The 16,273-nt window shown below is 37.5% G+C and overlaps 1 protein-coding gene across 1 annotated transcript in view; it reads left to right on the plus strand.

Annotated features, from left to right (window-relative positions):
- The window catches only part of LOC129096972 (collagen alpha-1(XIV) chain-like), a 148,222-nt gene that overhangs the window by 106,834 nt on the left and 25,115 nt on the right, over positions 1-16,273 (plus strand). Inside the window, 4 exon segments of the mRNA XM_054605647.1 lie at positions 4,732-4,890; positions 6,270-6,347; positions 7,337-7,423; positions 8,813-8,866. Coding sequence (XP_054461622.1) covers positions 4,732-4,890; positions 6,270-6,347; positions 7,337-7,423; positions 8,813-8,866 — 378 coding nt within the window.

The following is a 16,273-nucleotide window of genomic DNA, read 5'->3' on the forward strand; positions in this document are numbered from 1 at the left end:
GATCCATTCATACTTCAGCCTTAAAATGTTTACTAGTCAGTTTTAAATGTGTCAATCTCAAAATAATGACTTATATTCTCATAATAATGACTTAGTATCTTAAAATAATTAATTCGCATTTATAAAAAAAATACTAAGTATCTTAAAATAATGTCTTAATATGTCAACCGTTTAAATGTGGATTTCAGTGACGAGTTTTATTCCTGCTTTTGTTTTTGTTTTGATTGGCACCATACTCCAAAAATCTTTTCTAAATGGAAAGATTTTAATAAATGAACTCAAAAATAAAGTAATGACTATTAAATACCTTACATTTCCCCCCCAACTGCACCAAGTAACAAGAACTTTTCTCACTTAAACACATCAGGTTACTGGATGAATAAAATCCAACTGGAAATCACAGTATAGCAAGGCGACAACCTCCGTTTCTGCCGAGTGAAGTAAATGCGGAATTTTCTTAAAACCTGCATTCTCTCTCCTGTCCACCAGGGGGCGACTCCTCTGGTTGTATAGAAGTCTATGAGAAAATGACTCTACTTCTCTCTTGATTTATTCCCTCAGTAAACATTGTAAACATGAGTTTATGGTCTCAATCTCTAGTTTCAAGTCTTCTTCAATACAGCATGATGTTCATTTAGTAAATGATGCTCCATTTAGAGTCAAACAGACCATAAAGCAGGGGATGCTTTAGGGCGGGGCTTACTGTGATTGACAGGTTGGTGGACAGACTGATATGTGATCAGATGAATTGACTTTTGCCGGATTGTTCCAGATGTTCTTGGCTGTATCGTCTCCTCTCCTTCCTCTTCTTATCTGGATCCTTGCTGAGCGTAGAGACGGTAGTTTGAGTCCCCGACAGGCCGACTGTAGTCAACCCCCCCCGCTCACTGTCGTGTTGTGTTGTGTCAGCGCCGAGGGGACTCACTGACTGATCTGCAGTCAGTTCTGTCTGCTCCCTGTCGGCAGAGCTTATCCTGCTTACCTTTTCACCTTTTGTTCTGCTAGCTGTGTGTGTGTGTGTGTGTGTGTGTGTGTGTGTGTGTGTGTGTGTGTGTGTGTGTGTGTGTGTGTGTGTGTGTGTGTGTGTGTGTGTGTGTGTGTGTCACTGTGGATCTTGTATCCCAGAGCAGCAGTACAGCACCTCCTCCGTGGTTCTGGATCAGAGGACATCGGTACTTTGATCGTCGTCTCTGAACTTTTTGACGACTGTTAACGTCTTCACTAAGTTTAAAAAGACTGAACGGCCCCATGCGGGTCACCAAAGTTCAGTTTTGCTCAGCTTTGTAACGCTTCACACGCTTCACACGCTTGGTAGATGAACTGAGAATGTTCCTGACTGGCTGTCACATTTCTTTAGTTCCTGAACAGCTGACATCCTGGAATAAGAGCGTAGACGTTTCCTTCAGCAGGTCTTTAGGCTGATGGGACAGTTTTGCATCACACGTCACACTCCCAACAGAGTTAAAGCAGGTCGGAGGGACTCTGTTCCATTTAAACACACACATAAACACACACATAAACACACACACACACATAAACACACATAAACACACATAAACACACACATACACACACATAAAAACACAAACACACACACACATACACATACATAAACAAAAGCCCATCTCTGCCAGGGAAAGAAAATGACTTAGTATCTCAAAATAATGAATCTTAAAATAATAACTTAGTATCTTATAATAATGACTTGGTGTCTTAAAATAATGACTTATTATCTCATATTAATGACTTAGTATCTCAAATAAAATTCTTACCATCTCAAAAAATCACTTAGTATCTTAAAATAATTACTTAGCATTGCAAAAAATACTTAGTATTTCAAAAGAATGACTGAGTATGTCATAATAATGAATAAGTATCTTAAAATAATGACTGAGTATGTCAAAATAAATACCAAATAGCCTAAATTATAATATTTTTTTCATTTCCTCCTTGCCAGGACAAACATGGAGCTTTTTAACAAGTTAATGTGCATTGTTGTAAAATAGAATTGTACCCTATATATAAAATATTTAATATAAATAATCGAGATAAGCACACAGACAACCCATGATAATCCAAAACAGAACGGCTCAGCTTCTTTATTTCTCTCAAAATAAAACAAACGAGTAACAAACAATAAGTAAATAAATAAATCTGTTGTTGAGGAGCCGCTCTGCATCTCCTCAGCCTCACAGCTCATCTCCGACTGCGCATCACGGTGACATAACTTCCTGTATGTGTACATATAAATAGCTGTGTCACTCAGGGAGGTTATTTTAGTTTCGTTTCCAGATCTTCTTCCCAGTTATAGCTGCAGGTTGTGGAGCTATAAATGTGCTCTGTGGTTAAACTGTAAGAAGGTTTGTTTTGAACACAGCGCTTTGACGTGTTATTTTAAGTCAAATCAGGTTCCATTTTTAACCTGAATTAGACACGCAGATGCAGCATTTTGTATTTCATTTATTTGTGTGTGTGTGTGTGTGTGTGTGTGTGTGTGTGTGTGTGTGTGTGTGTGTGTGTGTGTGTGTGTGTGTGTGTGTGTGTGTGTGTGTGTGTGCTTATTTCAACCATCATTTCTGTATTGTTTGCAGGTTGTAAATTCAAGCCCATTTACTTAATTATTAGATTCATTTTAAAGGTATTTTTTGAAGCATTCATTGAACAGTCTCCCTAGAATAAAAATGTTCAGACTTTATTTGAACACTAGATTTAAACAAACTTTAGCAGCTGCTATAGCGGTCAACTTAAATCAATTGTATAAAATCAATTCAGTGCATTTCAGATAAAAACCCCTTCATTAAAACTTTTGCAACAGTTGGAATCAAATAAGTAGTTCATCGTCGTCTGTGATGTTTTGTCTCGTCTTTTGAGCTACAATTTGTTCTTCTTCTTTCTACTTCCATCTTTGCTCCGTCCTTCTATTTATGATTTTTTTTATCATAAATTAATAATAATAATAATAATAATACATTGTATTTGTATAGTGCTTCAAAGGTACTCAAAGGCACTTTACATGATAAAGACAGAAACAAAAGAAAAAACTGTGAACAAGGCACAGAGATTGAATGAACTTTTAATGTTCAGCATCAACCTGTTCCGTCTGAATTTGACACTTTTATAAGATTTTTGTGTCATTTGAAGTGTTTTTGTTGAGTAAAGTAGAGCCTGAGCCATCAGGAGAGTCACTTGGTTGGATTCGGAGGGAAATATGTTTGATTGCTTTTCAGCTCCACACAGGAAGAGGGCGCTGTTCTACCACCGGTTCTATCTTTAATAGAGAGTTCAGTTCAATGTGTCAAACTCCTAAAAATTCACATGTCAAGCTCTGAAGTAGAAAAGATAAGAACAGAGGAGCTGCTGCAGTGTTTACTGGTGCATATGGACACACTGCAGGTTGGGGTACTCACATTTAATATTATTATAATAATTCAGTGAGTTTTATTTTCCTTCAATGTTTTCTATTTCCTCTTACTTCATATTGTTTTATATTTTTAGCTTATATTATTCGTTTTAACACATTTTGTGCAGCATTCCTTGTTTAACAAATGGCTGAGCACATAACTATACCAACATCAATCATCCCAAAACTAGCAGGATCAATCCACAAGATCAAATACATATACCCTGAAGGTTTAGACCACTAGGGGGCGCTATAAATGCAAATGCAAAAAATAAAACAGCATTGCACAACACAAATCAGAATATCCATCAGTAATTGTTTGTCTAATCAATACAAAACTTGCAGGATATGTCTACAAGAGTACCTGAAACATACCCTGAAGTTTTCATTCATACTGACCACCAGGTGGCGCTATAGATGCAAAGAATAATTACAGCTTGGCACCACACAAATCAGACTATGAATCAGAAATGATTCGTCCAATCAATGCAAAGCTCACAGGATATGCCTCATGATGATGTTGAACACTGAGTGTAAAGCTGTTCTGAAATCCCTCCATAGGGGGCGCCACCAGATCCATTCATGTGCATGGACACAAATATGGTCATAAACCAAAAGAATGTTTGTCCAAACCTCACCGAACATGCTGGATATTTTTAAATGAAGCTGTAGAAACCTGCAGGCTGCAGACGTGGTCATGTGATCGGAATCAGTCACATAAGTTTATCCTTCATTAGTGCCACAGCGGGGAGATGTGGGAGAACACAGAGGAGGGGATTTAAAGTAAAGAAACAACATGTTTGCTTCATAAGAAATCAAAAAGTACAGATATAATAAATGAATTAACCGTAAAACTAACAAAAACTAAAACAAGATATAATTGGATCGAATGGTTGAGTTCGTCCATGTTGATGTTGTACATGACTTTATGTTCTTCTTCTTCTTCTTCTTCTTCTTCTTCTTCTTCTTCTTCTTCTTCTTCTTATTATTATTATTATTATTATTATTATTATTATTATTCTCCCTATTATTATTATTATTATTATTATTATTATTATTATTATTATTATTATTATTATTAGCCTAAACCCTCGGTATGCCTTAAATATACTGGAGAGTAGAACTACTGTTTTGTCTATAAAATATAAAAAGTGACTTCATCACAGTCAAACTATTATCTTCATGTTGCTTATTTGACTCGGAGGAAAAGTAAACATGTTTTTTTTCCATTCAGCTTGAACCATATTAAAACTATCCAACCATTGATGAATGATGAGCAGTTGAGCACTGAGGAGGGAGTGAGTGACCGTGTGCGTTGTTTCTGTCCACAGCTCCACATCGCCATCAGCAAGACGAGCGCCAAAGTGGTGATCGACTGCAGCGCCGTGGAGGAGAAGAGCATCAACGCAGCCGGGAACATCACCATCGACGGGATGGAGGCCCTGGGGAGGATGGTCCGGTCCAGAGGCAACAAGGACAACTCTGCACCGGTGAGGACGCACACACACACACACACACACACACACACACACACACACACACACACACACACACACACACACACACACACACACACACACACACACACACACACACACACACACACACACACACACACATACACACATAAACACACACACACACATAAATACACACACACACACACACACACACACACACATAAACACACATAAACATACATAAACACATAAACACACACATTAAACATAAACACATAAACACACATAAACACACACACACACATAAATACACATAAACACACACACACACACACACACACACACAAAAACACACACATAAACACACATAAACACACACATAAACACACACATAAACATACATAAACACACACACAACACACACACATAAACACACATAAACACACACACACACACACACACACACACACACACACATACATACACACACATAAACACACATAAACATACATAAACACACACACACATAAATACACATAAACACACACATTAACACATAAACACAAACACACACACACACATAAACACACACACACACACACACACATAATCACACATAAACACACATAAACACACATAAACACACATAAACACACACACACACACACACACATAAACACACACACACACACACACACACACACACACATAATCACACATAAACACACATAAACACACACACACACACACACACACACATAAACACACACACACACACACACACACACACACACAACACACACACACACATGACCCTCCTCCTGATTGGCCAGAGCTCAGCTGACATTAGTAACCGCAGCGATGACAGCGAACAGTGTTTTCATCTGGTTCTTTTCCTTGAGACCTTAATGAAAGGAAACATCAGCTTTCATCTCCTCTTTGAAGGGAAAACCTTCCACGTTGACTAAAGCTGAAGAGTTACACTTGTGTGTGTAACACACACATAAACACCGTTGTGTTGTGTGACTGTTTGGTGTTTTCATTTTTATCTTTACTGGAAACAAACCGCTGTTCTGACATTAAGAGGCCGTTATCTCAGCTGAAAATCATTCATTTCTTTATTGATTGTAGGCTTTGAACGAACATACGGACACACACACATAAACACACACATAAACACACATAAACACACATAAACACACACATAAACACACACATAAACACACACATAAACACACATAAACATAGACACACACACACACATAAACACACACACACACAAACACACATAAACACACACATAAACACACATAAACACACACACACACACACACACACACACATAAACACACATAAGGTTCCGTTGTGTGTTGATATAACGTGTGTGTGTTTCTTCTTCTCCTCTTCAGTTCCAGCTCCAGATCTTTGACATCGTCTGCAGCACGTCGTGGGCCGGCAGAGACAAGTGCTGCGAGCTCCCTGGTCTGGTGAGGTCAAAGTTCACTGCTGTGTGGAGACATTTACTGCATCATATGAAGCAGGACGTTAAACCGTTCAGATTTAAAGTGTTAAGTTACACAATACTTCTATTCAATATCAGTTTAAATAAACGCTATATTATACTGAAGCCGTTATCTATGCTCGCTTCAAAAACAACCAGTCTTCACTGACAAAAACACTCATTTTACCTCCCTGAACACAGGAGCTGCTGGACTACGTCTGCCTCAGACCTTTAGTTTATTTCTCTTACTGTGGGACTTTTAAAGATTAAGTTTGGATTCACCGAAGTCAAACAATAACACAAACAAACGTACCTATCGATGCAGCAGAGAACCAGCAATGTGAATGGAGTCTGGTTGCTCTGAAGCACAGATAACAGCTTCAGTTCTTCATCGGAAAGGGATGAAAATACTCTAATATATACACATAAACTGATGTTTAGCTGTCTAGAATACGTCCACAGCTGTACATTACTTTGCTCCTGTTCCTCCATCTACAGTAGTAATACACTGACTATGTAGAAGGACCTCATACAACCACACCTCTAAACATCTGAAATATCCCTTCAAGTAAAAACAACTCAAATTTGATTGAGAAGTAATTAAATTTGTAGCATTTAAAGTTAAAGTCAGTGAGTTTTTTTCTTCATACTTGTAGCTCACCCGTGTTTTTCCATAAGACGTTTGATTTACTGACATTTCTTTCATGTGAACATGTATCTTTAAAGATAATCTGTAAGTGCAAATTCAAACTCAAAAACTCAAAAAAGTCACGGATATTTCCTGTTTCAACGAGATATTCATCAAATAAGGAAACAACGTTTTCTGATGAAAAAAAAAAAGGTTACTCTTCGACATGAAATAAGCAGCACAGACACTTTGCCTGCTTCATTTATTAATTTATTTGTTTATTAAGTCATGTCATCATCCTTCTCTCTGTGTGTCTGTTTCCTCCTCACCATGCTGTGGACGTCCAGAGGAAGGAGGCAGACTGCCCGGCCATGCCCAAAGCCTGCACCTGCACCCAGGACAGCAAAGGCCCGCCCGGCCCTGCAGGACCACCAGTGAGCCGTGCACAAACACATGAACACACTCTCTGCTGCTCCAAAGAGGCTTCTCTGGCTTCACTAACAATATTGTGCCACGCATGTCACGTTTTCTTTGCATCAGGAAGTAACATGTCAGTGTTTATAGCGAATGCAGAGAGAAAAGTGAGACTTCAGTTCAAACACTATGCAGCCACATAGATGGACAGAACGCAGAACCAATTCATGCTTCATGTGCAGTGAGAGTTACTTAAAGACAGGGTTGGTAATCCTCTTCTTTTGCTATATGTTGGTTTAAATTCTCTCTACATCCTTAAAAGTAATCAATAAATCAATTTCCCCTGACAAAAAGAAAAAAGACAAAATAGGTGTCTGTGGCCTTTGCTGGACTCGTCATAAGTTACTTGAGTCTTCCACAGGCTGCCAGCTAGATAGGTGTGAGAGCTAACAGTAGCATCTGCTTGTTGTTTAGGTTCTTAATGGTCATTTTGGGGGAGGGGCTTCAGAGGGAGGCCTGATATGATGGGCTGTCAGTGTTGAAGACAGACAGATTTAGCAGCTTTTGTTAAATCATTTCTCTGGAAAAGGGTTGTAAACACCTTTTTTTTAAATCTAGCATACACGTGCTAGTTTCTCAAGATCACAAACAAAAAGGCTTTATGTTAAATAAGAATTTATTTTTCACATTTCAGCTTAAGAATAACCCTCTAAACCTGAAGCAGTTTTACTCACTGCGGCCTCTTTTCTGTCCTGCTCGATGGAAACAGTCATGACTAGAATTAAAGGGAACTCAAACATGTCTTCAGTTTAGCATAATAGCACTGATGTCATGAATCATAAACAAAAGAGTTGTAATTCTTTAATCGTTTATTTTGAAATGGGAAATGGGATTCTAAATGTGCATTTACATTTTTCCTCCCTGTCCTTTCTTCTCTGTGTAAACAGCCTGTATGTCAGCTTTTCACAGAGTTTTTGTCATTTCACTGTTGATCTCAGACGGGTCAATAATGGCTTCCCTGTTGCACTGAGGAGAAAATCATTGATTGTTTTTAACAGGATCACTGCAAACGTTTTATTTATTTTTTTTAATTTAAATGAGATCGGTAGAATGAAGTGATTTAGAAGACAATTTTAAACTTCAATTTGCATGCTTTTCCTGATGAAAGCATGATGTGTTCTTCGGAAAGTAAAACATCTGTTTTTACAGCTTCTGACTTTGATAAATGATGTAACTTTGGGGGTTTCTTGTATCTCAGCTGGTTGGTCAACTTTGTGATTGTCTGCACACACACGCACACACACACACACACACACACACACACACACAGACTGCATCGAGACACTGTGAACTTGAACGTGTTAACTGTGTGCTAATGAATCTACTCCTGCTGTTTGTGTTTCAAACAGGGAGGCCCAGGAATCAGAGGAGCCAGAGGAGATCGTGGAGAGCCAGGCCCGGTGGTGAGTTGTGCTGGTTTCTAAAACTTATGCCAAGTCAGGCGGTCGACACACACTGATTTATCAAGCTTGTTCTGAGTAAAAAGCAACGGTGTGAAAAAGTACGGACCGAAAAGGAAGTGAACTCTGTCTGGATGCTTTGAAAAAAACGTTGTAGCTGCCAAACCAACGATAAACACTTTTCTCCTTTAAAGTGGGAATAGACATTTGTTTTTGCTTTAACTGGTCTATATCAATTAAATGTGTATTGTGTTTGGATTGGTTCCTTTTAAGCCAGTTTTAAGCTGTGTCACATAAATATAACAAGAACCCCCAAAATATCAGTGTCAATGACTGATATTATAATATAAACAGACTTTTCACTGAATCAACTACAAACAAAGGAAACACTCTTAAGCTCGGATTCAACGTTCTTTATTTTGATGTGATCTTATTCATTTGTAATGTACATGAACAATATCAGATATGAATGTTGTCATTTGATGCTTTATATTAGAGCAAGCTTGTAGCCATTTTCTTTTTATCTTGCAGTCCATTGGCAGGCCTCATTTTAGCTATGAATACAATGGCAAAACAACTCTAAACAAAAAGGTCAGGACACATGAAAAAACATATCCAAAGCTTTACAACACATTCTCCACATCAACAATAATTCTATTTCATGCCAACAAAAAAAGGTAGAGAGTAAAATGCGGAGTCAGGGGTTACTGTTTGGTAGCTTATTTACATTTAACATCAATAAGTGTACAGTTAGCCAAAGAAAGTGCTCTGTATGAATGGATTTGTTTAAAGACTAAACACTACAGTCTTTGTTTGTATTTTGTGGATAAATTGGATTTAAATTGTAGTTTTCAGAGCAAATAGTTCTGAGGATTCACTGAGAAGATCCGCCCACTGGGGAGCTCCCAGAGAACGACTAACTTAAAGACCTTTTTCTCTTTTTGAATGGTGATATTATACATGGATGATTCCATCCGAAAGGATCTCCATACGAACGCCTGTTGTGTTTCTCATTCAGGTTGTCATATCTGGTCTGTAGCTCGTCTCTCTCTTTATTGACATTGATGTTTCTGGTCTGTAGCTCGTCTCTCTGTTCAGTGACATTGATGTATCTGGTTTCCGACTGGTTCAGACTGATGATGAGCTGGTCTCTTTCTGTCAGCAAGATTCGATTTTCCAACGTGACCAAAATATCTGGTGGGAACATAAAAACAAAAGAAAAAAAATCAGACTTAAAGTAATGACATTGTCAAGTTTCTTTCTGTGTTTCATCACTGTCAGACTCTGAGGAAGAAACCCACTTTGTTTGTCACCCAAACTCTACACAGGCTGGAACAAAATATTACAAGGTCTGGAAATAAGAGCACAATAAAAAGCAAATCCTCACAGCGCATGTAGAACCCAGCCAGTATCAGCAGATACAACACTCCCAGAACGGCTGCAGAGGCTCCAAAAGGACTCCTTTTGACAGCTGGAGGTCTTTTTCCAGTGAGTAGTCCTACAGAGACAAAAACAGTAAAACAGATTCTCATGAGGCCCGTTTGAAGTGGCTTTTTTTTTCAAATTATGGATAGTTTCATCATTCAGTTGCATCACCTGCTCAATAATTAAGAACTTGAACATTTGAACTCAAATGGCTCTAAATTGCGTTTCATCCTCTCAAAGTCTCAGTCCACGGCCCAGACCAGTCGATAAACATTATCTAAAGTGAACTGGGACTGATGGTATCATATTCTCTAGAAAACGTTCATTGTTCAGGATTTAATCAAACATAAACGAACATCTTAGTCTTCCTTGTACAGCATTTAGATTCTGTTCATACTTACTGAATTTATGGGGCCGAGGATCCGGAGGACTTTGTTCCAGAGTGTCTTCATTCTGGTAGATGTCCACCTCCTCTGTTTCTCCTCCGTTCTTTTCATCTCTTCTGCTGAATCTCACTTTCAAACTCAGATCTGGTGTTTGAACGTCTGCAGACATCTTGAGAGGTGAAAGAACATGAAACCAAGTGATCCTAATGTGTTGCTCTGTGAGTCGGGCGGCTTTTAAACAGCAGCCATCAAGGAAGTGGCACCAAGAGATACCACGAACACAGATAAAGCACCAACACTTGTCACTGACAGAAGTGTGGGGGGGAATTAAACATTATTAATACATTTTGTGCAGGACTTTGTTTGTTTGTCCAAACTGCAATAAATTCCAACATTTCTTCACCTAACTTGAGTTTAAAGCAGTGAGTGCTGCAGGACCCTGCAGTGCCTCAAGCAGGGGCCAAGGGTTACACAAGATTTGATTATTACTTTTATTAATTGTGCATTTTTAATAACATTTCGCTACAAACAAATGAGAAAACGGTATTTACTTGGTAAGCTCTAAGGAAATGTCACTAATAGACAAACTAAGAGACTATGAAAAGTGGCAAAACAACCTCAAATATACACAGAATAAGTAGAAACAGACACAAAACAACTACAAAGAGACAAAAAATGAATACAAAGAGACACAAAACAACTACAAAGAGACAAAAAATGAATACAAAGAGACACAAAACAACTACAAAGAGACAAAAAAACAAATACCAAGAAACACAACTCAAACACAAAGATGAACAAAATTACTATAAAGAAATACAAAACAGCTGCAATGAGACAAAAAACAATACAAAGAGACACAACATGACGACAGACACAAAACAACTACAAACAGACACACAACATTACCGCAAAGAGAAACAAAAGGATCACAGAGTGACACAAAATAACCCTACTTCAGAATGCTAATATGTATTCAAGTACCACTTCCTGGTACACATGGTGACCCGGCTGTAAGCGCTCACACACACTTGAGTTCTCCAAACTCGCATACGCACAGAATCCAAACAAGCACAATACTGAAATTTGTCATTAATCTGGTATTTCACATTTCATATTTTGTTATTAAATTATGTGTATTAATTGTGGGAATGAAAACAGAGATTAGAGGGAAAATGTTTATAAAACAGCATCATTAAAACACAGTATGCATAAAACAAAGCAACATTTCAAACATGACAAAAAAACAGAAAAAAACTGACGACAATAAAACACAAAATTACAGATGAAATTCAACAAAAAAAATTATAATACATAAAAAAGGTATTTCATAAACCAAATAAATGTTATATTATCTAATGAGGCACATTTCTGAAAGTATAACAACAAAAACGCAAAAGCAGAACAGAATCTTCCAGAAAACAGAAAAGGTAGTTATACCTAGTATCTTAATTGTCGTTTGGCGTCTTGAACCCGATAAAACAGCTCTCAGCCCATGTTGAAGGTTGTAACTAGGCAATATGAATAAAACAGCTTTGTCCAGATTATGAATATGGTTGTAGAGAACAAATGCATGAAGTTGAATTGGTTGCTGCTGGACAGAATCTAATAAGCTGACATTTTGGCCCAAATATCGCAATTTCATGAGCAGTATATGAAACCGTTATGTTTCTGGGTTTGGTAAGTGATGCGTTCAGACAATATTTAACAATCAAATAAAGATTATGAGAGAAGATTATTAGAAATTTGGATGTGATGCCTAAACACTGAGAGGCATTGTTTCACTCAGTTACAACAATCTAATGAAGTAAGAAAACAAAAGAAAGGAATGATGTTTTCCTGCCGCCTGTCAGATCTGACAATACAGTTTAAAGCTGTCACATAAATAAAACTCACCCCCCCCCATCAAGATATCAGTGTCACTTTACTTTTATTGATTCATCGCCCAGATGTAGTTGTTGTACAAACAGACTTTTCACTGAATTAACTACAAACAAACAAGTAAACACTCTTCAGCTTGCTTTAAACATTCTTTATTTTGATGTGATCGTATTCATTTGTAATGTACATGAACAATATCAGATATGAATGTTGTCATTTGATGCTTTATATTAGAGCAAGCTTGAAGCCATTTTCTTTTTATCTTGCAGTCCATTGGCAGGCCTCATTTTAGCTATGAATACAATGGCAAAACAACTCTAAACAAAAAGGTCAGGACACATGAAAAAACATATTCAAAGCTTTACAACACATTCTCCACATCAACAATAATTCTATTCCATGCCAATAAAAAAAAGGTAGAGAGTAAAATGCAGAGTCAGGGGTTACTGTTTGGTAGCTTATTTACATTTAACATCAATAAGTGCACAGTTAGCCAAAGAAAGTGCTCTGTATGAATGGATTTGTTTAAAGACTAAACACTACAGTCTTTGTTTGTATTTTGTGGATAAATTGGATTTAAATTGTAGTTTTCAGAGCAAATAGTTCTGAGGATTCACTGAGAAGATCCGCCCACTGGGGAGCTCCCAGAGAACGACTAACTGAAAGACCTTTTTCTCTTCATGAATGGTGGTATACATGGATGACGCCATCCGAAAGGATATTTATCTCCATACGAAGTCCTGTAGTGTCTCTCATTCAGGTTGTCATATCTGGTCTGTAGCTCGTCTCTCTCTTTATTGACATTGATGTTTCTGGTCTGTAGCTCGTCTCTCTGTTCAGTGACATTGATGTTTCTGGTTTCCGACTGGTTCAGACTGATGATGAGCTGGTCTCTTTCTGTCAGCAAGATTCGATTTTCCAACGTGACCAAAATATCTGGTGGGAACATAAAAACAAAAGAAAAAAAATCAGACTTAAAGTAATGACATTGTCAAGTTTCTTTCTGTGTTTCATCACTGTCAGACTCTGAGGAAGAATCCCACTTTGTTTGTCACCCAAACTCTACACAGGCTGGAACAAAATATTACAAGGTCTGGAAATAAGAGCACAATAAAAAGCAAATCCTCACAGCGCATGTAGAACCCAGCCAGTATCAGCAGATACAACACTCCCAGAACGGCTGCAGAGGCTCCAAAAGGACTCCTTTTGACAGCTGGAGGTCTTTTTCCAGTGAGTAGTCCTACAGAGACAAAAACAGTAAAACAGATTCTCATGAGGCCCGTTTGAAGTGGCTTTTTTTTCAAATTATGGATAGTTTCATCATTCAGTTGCATCACCTGCTCAATAATTAAGAACTTGAACATTTGAACTCAAATGGCTCTAAATTGCGTTTCATCCTCTCAAAGTCTCAGTCCACGGCCCAGACCAGTCGATAAACATTATCTAAAGTGAACTGGGACTGATGGTATCATATTCTCTAGAAAACGTTCATTGTTCAGGATTTAATCAAACATAAACGAACATCTTAGTCTTCCTTGTACAGCATTTAGATTCTGTTCATACTTACTGAATTTATGGGGCCGAGGATCCGGAGGACTTTGTTCCAGAGTGTCTTCATTCTCGTAGATGTCCACCTCCTCTGTTTCTCCTCCGCTCTTTTCATCTCTTCTGCTGAATCTCAATTTCAAACTCAGATCTGGTGTTTGAACGTCTGCAGACATCTTGAGAGGTGAAAGAACATGAAACCAAGTGATCCTAATGTGTTGCTCTGTGAGTCGGGCGGCTTTTAAACAGCAGCCATCAAGGAAGTGGCACCAAGAGATACCACGAACACAGATAAAGCACCAACACTTGTCACTGACTGAAGTGTGGGGGGGAATTAAACATTATTAATACATTTTGTGCAGGACTTTGTTTGTTTGTCCAAACTGCAATAAATTCCAACATTTCTTCACCTAACTTGAGTTTAAAGCAGTGAGTGCTGCAGGACCCTGCAGTGCCTCAAGCAGGGGCCAAGGGTTACACAAGATTTGATCATTACTAATATAACAGTTCAGTGAAAAACAAATGAGCAAATAGTATTTACTTGCTAAGCTCTAAGGACAATGTCACTAATAGACGGACTAAGAGACTATGAAAAGTGGCAAAACAACCTCAAATATACACAGAATAAGTAGAAACAGACACAAAACAACTACAGAGAGATGCAAGCTGACCACAAAAACTACAAATATGTAAAACATAACTACAAAGAGATAAAAAACTAATACAAAGAGACACAAATAAACCAAAGAGAAACAAAATGACGAAAAAGAAATACAAAACAACTACTAAGAGACAAAAAACAAATACAAAGACACAAAAAATAATACAAAGAGATACAAAACAACTACAAAGAGACACAAATCAAATGCATTTTCAATAATATTTCACTACAAATGAATGAGTAAAGAGTATTTACTTATATTTCATTTTAAAACATATCCAATTGGGAGAAACAAGAAGCTAGTATTTAAATCACCATTTTAAAAACCATGGGCATTATGTCATAGTTCAGATTGGTGACTTAACAGCCCTCGGTTGCCTGATTAACGCAAATATAAGTAAACTGATGTTGGATTCTAACAACCAATACATTAAAAAAAATTAAAACTATAAATCAGCCAATAGTATTTTTTTTCAGATGAGAAAACAGAGAGCTTTAATGCTTCAATGTAATGAATGCACTATTGCGTGTGGAAATAAAGGCCTTGTTCACTATCTTAGACACTTCCGTTGTCTGTAGCAACACAGTGAATCATTTTGGTAAAGTCGTGTTGCTGCACACAAATGCGTGCAACATTTGTCCTGTCGTGTTTTGAAGTGTATCAGATAAGCAGGCAGCTGGTTGTTTTAATCTTGTTCCTTGTTGGGTTATCATGTTTGACACATGATCTTCAATTTGCACACTGACTGGCATTTATTATTCCTGATTACTGCAACCCCTGAACCATCTATGTTAGTGAGAGAAAGGAAAACTATGATTTGGATTTTAGAATATTTGATATTATAAAACACCGAAGAGGCATCTTTTTTTGCAGCAGAGCATATTTTTCAGATTTTTGTTGAGGTCAGATTTGGATCATATGCATTACTTTGGCATTCAGTTGAATTGTAATTGTTGCCTTCTCTCTACTTGCAATTGTCTACATTCTACTGCTGTGTAGAGGATTTCAGTATTGCACCATAGAAATTGAATCTGACTTGAAAGGCTTCCATGCATGTGTATTAGTTTGGGAACTAAATTAGCATTATCGAGTGTGTTATAGTGTGGCAATCCTGGAGCCCAGAACCTGTAGGAAAAACACAATGTCCTCTTAAACACTTGTGATTTTTTTATTTTGACATCATTTCAAATGTTTATATCGTCTGTAAAAGAAAAAACGTTATTTAGGATGTAATTTGAATTTGTACATTAGGGCTGCCAATGAAATAATGAAACTGATTAATTTCAGTGATTTGTACTTGAATTATCCCCCAAAAACACAAGGTATCACGTGTTTTCTGATACCGAACACCAAGATGGCGCCCATTCATTGTTTTGTGGTTTAGCCCAGCAGTCTCTCCCACAGCCTTTACATTTTGATTAAGTCAAACATTATGTATCATCACACAGAAGCTTTCAGGTCTCTGAAAGTTTTAAAATTGTTAAATGGTTATGAGTTATGACTTCATTAAC

Source organism: Anoplopoma fimbria, chromosome 10 (assembly GCF_027596085.1).
Source record: "Anoplopoma fimbria isolate UVic2021 breed Golden Eagle Sablefish chromosome 10, Afim_UVic_2022, whole genome shotgun sequence".
Lineage (NCBI taxonomy): Eukaryota > Metazoa > Chordata > Actinopteri > Perciformes > Anoplopomatidae > Anoplopoma > Anoplopoma fimbria.